We start from the raw sequence: 10,134 nt of genomic DNA, 5'->3' as shown, positions 1-10,134 counted from the left end.
GCCGAAAAGTGAATGAAGCAAGGTACGAAACGTAAAAAAAGCAAAGTAGCAGCGAAATGCTTCACCCACCAGTGCGAGTGCATTTGCATTTGAATGGTTAAAGTTGAATTGGGAGGCTCACCCAACTGCTCCCACCGTGGTGTTTGTGACACGTACCAATCGCGAGTGCATGTGCCGCGGGGGTGATTGTGTGCATTAAGTGGGGTGGGTGGGAGGATCTCGTGTGGAATTCGCTTGTAAATACTCCCTATTTGGTGTGCGCCCGGAAGGAAGCGCGAAAGCACGCACGCAGAATCGATTAAAGCCGGCGCGGTGTGTTTGTGTGCGCGAGCAAAAAAAAAAGGAGAAGAATAAACGCGAGCAAACGTTACACCCACCAAAAAGGGGCACAAACACACGCCCTCGGGAGGCCAACAGCAGGCGCGTTATCCAACGGCCGCAACAATGACCGAGCGGAAGTTCACCCGGGGGCTTAACAAGCCCGGCATGGCGGCGCAGCTGAGGGAAAACATCTCACAAGTTGTACGTGAATCCACTTCACTTGTATGTATTTAATTTTGTTTATTTTAATTTAAATCCAACCGCTCCCCGCCCTCCGCAATCCACATATCCCGTTCAGCCGGATGGTACTTTCGCTGGGAAACACTCCCAGGCCTTTTTCCATCCGCCCGAGCCTCCATTACGAGACGAACACATATCAGCAACCCCACCAGAGTAGAGGGGCATTTTCGCGCGCTTCAAGTGTACCGGGAGCCGGTAGAATTTGGGGTGTGGAAGAATGAGGGAGTGTGTGCACTCGAAAGGGCCCCAATACGGGTCGGTTTTTTTTTGGGGGTTTGTCCGAATCGAACGGTGATGAACGTGTGCGAACGCGCACACGGAGAGATACTTTGCGTTCGCGCTTCACGCTTGCGTGATTTCAAACTAAACGTACGCGTACCGCACAAACGGGGCAGTACGTGTAGCAGTACCATCGCGGGGAAAAGCGGTTGCGATGCAGACGAGCTGGGAAAAAGATGATTTCCACGCGTTCTAGCGCGCGGTTTCGATATTGTAATGGACGGCTGTTTTTCTTTTCTGCCGGTTGTTGGTGCGCGAATTTCGACGGTTGCCATGCGAACGGAGGCAAAAACGTGGAAGTAAACTAGTTTACTTTGATGATTGTTTCTTCCGAGTATCCGGACTCGGTTGTTAAATGTCTGCCCGCGGGCGTGATGTTGTTAAAAGGAACGAAACATATGGAAAAGAGGCGAGGAAAAACTAGTGCAGAATCAATCGAAGCTCGCAAAATGTATGTCAGAGTTTATTTTTCTCCTTCGATAAATATAGCCTTATTGATTAGACCACTCGCAAAGGTATGTGTTTATTCTCGCGGTGTACATTTCGACCCTTGTGAAATGGGTGCGTTCCGTGGGGAGCAATTTTTAATGTTCGTGCGCTAGCATATACGCCGCCCGTCAAACAATCCACCCTTAAAAACAATCCACCCCTAAAAAAAGGCCCACCCCAAATGGGTGCGCGAAATAAAACCATGCACCTCCACCGCACCACGCTTCAGTCTCGCGTTCATTTTCATTCGCGTTATCATCATCGTGGTGGCGTTGTTTGCGCAATTTTCCTCCGTAAGCGGACGAGTCGATGACTCATCACCGACTGCTGGTGGTGGCGCACAGCGGGAGTGAGTGGTGCGATGGATGAGCAGCAAAAAAAAACGCTACATGAGAGAGAAAAATTAAGATACAGCACGTGTTTTGCAGCTGCGAAACTGTTCCTCGTTCGATGCTGAGTAACGCAGCATAATCTTTCCGCGTGCGCTACCGCCCTTCACGCAGGATGATTGTTTTATGCCGTTGGTGTGGAGTTTTATGTTTGCAAAACCCTCGGTTCCCTTCCGTAATTGGGGTGCGCGGATAAGCAGCTTCGCAAATAACAGTCAGCGTGTTGGCGAAGAACGAGAGACACAGCTCGGAATGTGCTTGTGGGTATGCAACACGGTGGTTCCTGCGATTTCCTGCTTCGTAATCGAAAAATTTTGCGAATTAATGCGTCCGAGCTTTTGTCATAATCGTGGGATTATTCGATTTCTATTAAATACGCGGCACGGGGGCACCGTTGGAATAAATTAATACCCTCCATTGTGGTGGGTTGCATGACTCCGGACTCTCTTTTTATTTTTAATGTTTTTACGCTTTTCATTTCGGTCTGGATCGATACTCCAGGCGAGTCGGTAGGGTATTTAACACACGTCATCGCGTTTCCCTGCGAGCGGAGATTTTAATATTCACCATCAGGCGGTAAGGTCACGCATGTTTGATCGTACCGAGCATTCGGAACGCTCCAGGTTGGACTTTTGAACGTGATATCTTTACCAGCAGCAAGTAAAACACCTCAGTAAGTTTCTCCAAAAATGACGTCAAAATTATGTCACTCGCGAAATCGCTTTAGACGCGCTAGACAGACTGGTGACTTTTGTTTTGCGTTTGCGTAGGCCTCAATTAAGGCATAAGCGTATCGGCTTGGCCAAATTGGGACCACCACCGGCCAAGTTAGGGTTTAGCAACGCCTTGCTTGCGATCGCTGGTTGTGTAAGGGAGCTGTAATGCCGAAACGCTCGATGGTTATTATGGTTCAATCGAACAAAAGCCGCCGAAACACTTTCGAAGTGGTAATCGCAAAGCTAACGATGATTCACACGTTATGATAGGTAGCTGTGGATAGCGGTTTGATCGCGTCATATATTTGTCCTAAACTCCTTCATTGATTACTTTAAAATTAGCACGAAAGCACTCAGGAAGATTAATTCGACACCTTGCAATGGAGCGGCGTAACCTTCACCTAGAACGGCTTTAAAGGTGTATGGTGTGTTCTTTTTTTCTACCAACCACTCCTCGCAAGGGGCTACGGTTAAAAGGCATTTTCATCGTGCCATTGGATCGCGTTAGACTAGAACGGTAGCTAGAACGAACTGACATCGATACTCAGCAACAAGCCGTGTGTTGTTTACGCGAGAAAAGACCCCAACACCACAAGGTTGATCGCCCCCCCGGGTGTGGATTTTCTCCGCGGTGGCTTTTATTTCACACACGATCGTGCGTTTATTTTCGTTTTATTTTCTCGTTCCCGATTCGAGCGGTATTTCTGTTTACAGACCCACCTTGCCGTGTGCGCATCCTCTCGCATGCTAGGGCCACGATCGCGTTCCCCCAAAAACGACGCGTGAGGAAGATGATGATCGCGTACCAGTTTTATTATCCTCCCTTTTTTTTTCTTCCTCGCGCCGTCTGTTTTGGTCGTACTTTCTACACTCCGGATTGTTTATCTTTTTGACGAACGTTTTGCAAAATCGCACACGTGAATCGTCAGGTGTGTGTGTGTTTTTGTCAAGCAAATAAGGGCGTGAGGAATTTCGTGGCGTGTTTTCTGTCGTGTAACCTAGAGCGACGGATGCTGCGTGGGTTTTCCACGTTCGATTTCGTCATTTTCCTACCGCGCAGAGAGCTTCGTGTTGGTTCATTCTCCTTCGGCTCAAGAAAGAAAGGAAAAACACCGAACCAAACTGCACCCATACAACCGCATGCTGGTGAGTGCCGCAGAACATGGCGCGTTCCGTCTGGCGGCCGTCTGGGGTGGGAACTCGTTCGGGATAATTTTGCGTAATTTTCCAACACCCCCCCCAACACTGCTCTCTGGCACATAATTCTCCAATGTTCGCTCAGAGTGAGCGAGGGAGAGAGAGAGAGAAGGAGCGAAAGAACCCGTTCCGGGTTGGCGTTGGAGAGCAATGAATTGGGTCACCAACCGGATCGGGTTCACTTCATTCGCCCACCGGAAGCTGCCGTACGGCCGGCCCATTTTGCGCCCTCAAACAAACCCCCGACCCGAAAGGATGCTATTTTGTTCTTCTTTTTTTTTCTGTCACCAATCCTTTGCCGTCGCCTTCCGCCAGGCTTACGTAATACGATGCGCTCACGGGGGCATCCGGTTTCCCGAGGCTTCTGTGACCCTTTTGGCGGGCGTGCGTCACGAGGACGAGCTGGTTTCGCGTGCAATGAACTTTGCGCTTTCCCGCAAGGTGAGCAGAACAGAGAATACGGCTCATTGCTCGCACGAACGGGGAGTCCCAAGTGTCCCTATTGTGGACTCGGTTTATTGATCGCTGATAAGCAGGGAAACGAGGGAGAGAGTTTTTCCGTCTGCCCGGTTACGGAAGGAAGAGTCGGTGACCCGATTTGGGAAGTTAAAGTTTCACGTTGCCCACCCATACTTTATTTGCCTTACAGCTTTTTTGCTTGATAGAAAACAAACGTTAGGAACGGGCGCATCACGCGAACGCGGGAGGAAAAACGTTCCTTTCGATTCAAGGCAAAAGGGGAAAAGTTATTCCATTCAATTTGCGGCAAATAAATATGCAATCAAGACGATCGATGGCTTGAAAGCCACCCGGTCGGACGGGTGCTCTGGCGATGGGAGGGAAATTTATCTGAAAATCGATACTCTTTGCGGGATGTACGATAGTATGAAAGGGGCGCTATGGATTGTGCAAACATTCGATAGGGTGAAGCCATTACGGGAAGGATGTCTAGCTGGGAAAAGAATTTTCATCCAGATTTATATATGCAATTTTCACCAAGAAAATCTTTTTCAAATTTTGAAATTTTTGTGGCAAATTTTGTATGGTTTTCATAATTGTCTTTAGCATAGGTTGCAAGATCGTTGGTGCTACGCTTAGTTCATCATTCTATAGTGCCGTTTATCTAAGTTAGATGTTGGTTTAAACATTCATTGTCCGATGCGTTTTTGGTGCGCGTTTTGCTGAATTCTAATACACACCCTGCCCAAAATAACCCCAAAAATGCCGTGTCTGACAAATGAAAAAAGGAAACGATCCATCAACGCCATTAGCGCACTGTGGGGCCGTTGAAGGGAGCACGTCCAGCCCACCCTCGAGAACTGCCGTTCACCCCCAGAAGCGTCCGATTCCGAGGTCATGTCCATGAATGTGCACTCGGCGCGTTAATTACAAACAACCGGCCAGAGAACGTTCTACCGCAGGCAGCCTCCGCAGCAAAGTTGGGGTGTGGAGAGCTCTCAACATCGCTTCATTCCAGTCAGCAATTAAATGTCCAACCTCTTTATATACCATACCCGGCGGTCGGGACGAACGAATGATCCATAGAAGGGCATGAGCACAAAAATGGATGCGCTGTCCGAAACAAAATGCTGTGCAATCGCTCACTTACTTAAATGCATGTGCATTGTTTAAAACAAACAACACTCTTCTAGGAATCGTTCTCGAAGGCAAAAGATCGACTCAAGTGATGGCTTCTTCTCCACTTCACTGATTAAAGAGTGCTAGACCAATCCGGGCGTTTGGGTTCTAAGAATTATTGATTTCTTGGTTGGAAATAGATTCTACTGTAGTGCTTCCATCTGCCGGAAGCTGGAATAAATGGCGATAATTTCCATATTGCGCATGAAAGTGAAAACTGGCCAATTGAACGCTCCCCATCGTCGTACAGTGAACGTTCTTTCCCAATGGAGGAAGTTTAACTTTCCAAGGAAAGATACTTATTTCTCGTAGGTTCGCAGCGCTACAGCTTTGTGCTAATATTTTCCCGCTCATACGCAGCTGTGCATTATGTAAACAGACCGAACTGGGCGTGGGAAGACAATTTTAGTTAATTCCAGTTTCCAGCCGACCCTTGCGGATCATCACATTTTTGTTCTGTTTCCGTTAAAACTACTCGCTGCTTTTATGTTTAAGTCGCAAAAACCCGGGTAGGTTTTAGGGCACATTATCGATTTTTTGCATAGCTTATGAAAAGCTAAGCTAATAAGCTTAAATAAATGTAAATGGGCTTACATAACATACATTTGTTTCGTATAGTACTTTTTTTTCTCTTTTTTTGATATACTTCGTTTTTTTTTCGAAACCATTTGCATAGCTTAGGATTGCAGAAAGATGCATATAAATTGACACAATTTGTCGAAGGAAAAACCGAAAGTAACCAGTGATTTGGCAGATTCGTTTTATAAAATACTTTCTCAGCTCACCATTCTTTTTTTTGTATCCCATTCTCTGTGCCATAACATTCCATTTTTCCTCCAAGTTATTGATAAATATCATAGTTTTTCTCCAATCGTGCATCCATTCACAAATGCCTATCTTCAACGGCGAGCTGATGGAAATTTATGCCCACCCGTGCCACAGGGGTTGCAGTGTTTCGTGTTCGACCGTTTACCAGCGAACAATTAACCTACACAACAGCCATGGGTGCCTTCATTTTCCACACTTGTCTTAATTGATTTTTGATGACTCGAACGCTTGAACGGATTCGAGCTCTTATCACGGGATTTCACCGCGGAAAAGGACGGACCAAGTGCCGCCGGGGGGCCGACATTCCTTACACGAACAACGCTTTCCCCTTCGTAACAGTCACCGATGCGATACGGGTTTTTTTGATTATTTCCATATGGGCGCACACGCCTGCCCATCGTCGGTTCCACGACCCGAGAGTCCCTAGACCCTTTCCGGTTGTTTCACCAACCGGTGGTGGATTACAGCAAAACTTCTCCTGAATTAACCCACCCGTAGGCAAGCCGGGGCATTGTCGATGTTGCTGCTGCCCATCGACACCAATTCCAACGTTCATCCACCGGACGACTAAAGCGTCCTCATGATCGCGAAAGGTGCCGACACGGCATCGTTCGTTTACGGCTCGTTTGGGAGTGATCATGGAGAGGAAAAATGAAGAGAGAAGAAAAAAAACGCCAAACAACGCACCGCGTTTGGCAATGGCGCAGTGTGGTCTCGGTTGTCTATAAATAGGCAGTTGTTTGGTTCATGATCACGCGTACCTTCCACGCGGTGTTGGTTTGGTGGAGGTCGATTTGAAATAGGTAATTGAAACGGAACGCTGTTTATGAAAACTCGTTGTTACCGTGAGGGAAACGGGCGAATCCTACGATCCAGTTCGCCAAAGCAACGATCCAACGATGGTGATAGATGTTGTGGCTCGTTGGCACGGAAGCTACATTACATTTCCTGTTAGCAAGATCAGGCTTGTGATCAGGCTGGCAAGTGAGGCGACACCTTAAGAGCACACTGAAATTCAAACCAAGCTGCTGTTGGGCTGAGTGGCGAGTTCATTCCACTCAGGATGAAGAATGCCTGTCCGAATTTCGGGCGCTTTTCAGCGTACGCCACTCAGACCGGATCGTATCACCGGGTGCATGGGTTGGCCTCCCGAGGTAACGGGGGTGTGGGGAGTCAAGTGACACGAGGTCAACACTTGTTAATGTGGGGAACAAGCATCCTCTAGGGTAAGCGATCGTGGGGGAGCAAACGCTCTCGTTGAATGCCTCACTAAGGGTCAAAGGAGGAGTGCCCGCGATCACCCAGAGATCGGTGATCGGTACGTGTGTGGTGTATCACGGATTTCCTCGCTCATCGGCAGCACGCACACGCGAGGATCTATCGCGATCGCGTCGGCTGCACCGTCCATGTGTTCGTGGGAACGTGGTGGGTAGGTTTTTTTATTCTTCCACCGTTGTTTGTTTTTAGCGTCTATCGGTGCTTCGCCCCGCGGATGATCTCATTGCTTTTGGCAAACTGGATTCCCTCCAAAAACGAGTTTCGATCTTCACATGCCTTGGACATCGCGGATGCCGCTGTTTAGAAGCGAAACACGAATAACCACACGCGCACATGAACACGCCACAGGGTGATTCGCGCCGTTGTTACGATCAGCATGTGGAGCTTGTCGAAATTTTTATTTTCACTCGTAAATTGCGGCACCGAAGCTGCTGTCTTCCATTTGTCATGTTTTGAGATTTGAGGGAAATTTGTTTACTGTACTTTTTGTTTTGTTTTTCGGGGAGCACGTACAATCGAGAACAAAATGAGCTGCGATCGGGCGTTGAAATGGTTTACGGGTTGCTGTCTCCTTGCTGTCGTTGCTCGTAAATGAGCTGAAACATAAACATTTCTAGCAGATCGCGCTTTTGGCACCGGTTTATGACAAACGGGGTCCTGTCTCTTCGATCGCCATCAAGACAGCTGTCTTCGATTGAAGATTAAAGTCCACGATCTCGGTTTTCGTGCAAACGCTAAACAAACGAAACAACGATTTGAAGCCCATCGTTGAAAGAAGAGGGTTAAGAAGGCGATCTCGAATGATGACATTGGCAAACATAATTCCCTACTCAATTGGCTCTGGTTGTTGATAGTGTTGATCAAGAGCACCCCCTACTGCATGGTTGCTGTTTCATTCTAACTTTCCTCTTTGGCTCTTGCTTGGGTCACTGAAGCCGGTTTCTGTGACAGGTTGCCGAGGTCGGCGATCACGTCATCGGCGAGTGGGAATTCAGCTTGTATCCTTCGGTGAACGGAGGTTGTCTTGGTGTCGATCGCCGAGAATAATTTTAGAAGGTACCAGAGTGTTGGAAATTGTTTGAATAATAACACAAAAAATCGATTCCCTCCTCAGGCATGCGGTCATCTAACGAACAGAAACCATGATGACCCGCGGCTCGGATGGGTTGTAGCCGGACAGGGCTTTGGATTTACATAACAAGCAGCGGGACGTCTAATCAGCGTTTTAAGCCTTTTTTAACGATCGCTATTGTCAGCGAAAACGTGCCCGCAATGAATGAACATTCACCGATGTATGTTTTGGGGTCCTTTCGCTAGAAACCGGTAGCCAGGTAGAAGGGTCGAGCGCAAATATCGAATTGACAGGAGTTTTATTTAATTTTTACGGTAGCAGTGGCTCTATGACTATTCTGAAATTTATATGCCCAATTCCTGATCTGTGCAACAATGAATAATGCGCAAGTTTATCGTAAGTGCATTGGAATGGTTATCGGAAGCCGGAAGGAATAAAACGCGTTATAGTCTTTTTTCATGGTATACCGAAGACTAGACATAATAAACAAATTAAAACTTGAGAACAAATATCTATTCCGGTAGTAAAGTAGATTTGGGGTATAGTAAAACTTGTTCTCATAAAAAAATAGTTAAATATAATTTCGTTTCAATACAATCTACAGCAAACAATTTGAACTTATTTCGTTGGATCAATCTGTTTCGATGCTAACAAACTAGATGATTCCTACTGCAACGATCTTTTCTTCAATTCCCGGGACACTGTCCCACTCAAAGTTACTGATTAACTCCGTAATGCGCTTATTATATGCATGCGCATGCACTTTCCCACATTGCGGCACCTTAAAAAGCAACCGGCCAAGGTATAATCGCTTTGATTGATGTATGTATTTTTTTTTAGTCTTATCACGCCTAATCCCTACAGTAGCCGACCCACATGGAATTAAATGACAGACGCGCCCAAGGGAGCGCCCTGTGAGTGGTGAGAAAAAGTAAATAAACTATGGAATTTCCTACAACCGAAGCGGCATAAAATATGTAATGTAAATACATGGGATGAAAGGGAAAATGGGCTTCTCGGCTTATGTGCGCGCTACGGCTTGCCCAGTCATCAATTAAGACAATGTCAAACAACCGATCACATATTGACGACTTCCTACTTGGCGGAGGAGATTGGCGTTCAAGACAATCGGCTTGGCTGCCCTGGTTATCGTCATGCTTCGTTGGTAAATCAGCTTTCTTATATGCAAATGTTTACCCAACCACCCTATCAGCAGCTGGGCGATCAGGCAGTCTCCGTCATCTTGGCTTCTCCCGATGCACTTGATCAGCGTTGCACATCGCGGATGATGAAGCCGGCTATCTTGAATGTCGTTAACGAGCCAAAGGTGAATGTATTGAGTTTCATTTATCTCGCGGTGGAAAAGAAACCCCATTCAACGAAGCCTTCAGACGAAATAGATTCGGTTAGCAATAGAAATGACAAATTATTATTTGGATATTGATTTTCTTCAGTCCAATTTGTTTTCTATGCGCTCCAAACGATGGTAATTACAAACCAAAACGAACGTTTACGGAGCAGATAGGAAAATAACACAAAACTTGCATGATTGAAAACGGAATTGATCAATCATCCGTAGTTGAAAGTTGTCCCCAAGGAGCGGCTGACACCGGCCATACTGACCACGTCAGCCAAGTTGGCTGCGAGTCAAGTTACTGGTGATAGAAAAGTTGACACACCGGCTGAA

At 46.9% G+C, this 10,134-nt stretch overlaps 1 protein-coding gene across 1 annotated transcript in view; it reads left to right on the top strand.

The window, feature by feature from the left end:
- Window positions 1–444: 444 nt before the first annotated feature.
- Window positions 445–10,134, top strand: part of LOC128725138 (dedicator of cytokinesis protein 11) — a 70,563-nt gene continuing 60,873 nt past the window's right edge. Inside the window, exon 1 of the mRNA XM_053818859.1 lies at window positions 445–543. Coding sequence (XP_053674834.1) covers window positions 445–543 — 99 coding nt within the window. The remainder of the gene's footprint in view (window positions 544–10,134) is intronic.

The sequence above is a fragment of the Anopheles nili genome, chromosome 3 (assembly GCF_943737925.1).
Source record: "Anopheles nili chromosome 3, idAnoNiliSN_F5_01, whole genome shotgun sequence".
Taxonomy (NCBI): domain Eukaryota; kingdom Metazoa; phylum Arthropoda; class Insecta; order Diptera; family Culicidae; genus Anopheles; species Anopheles nili.
The sequence above is the reverse complement of the archived record's forward strand: the minus strand, read 5'-3'. Positions and strand labels throughout refer to the sequence as shown.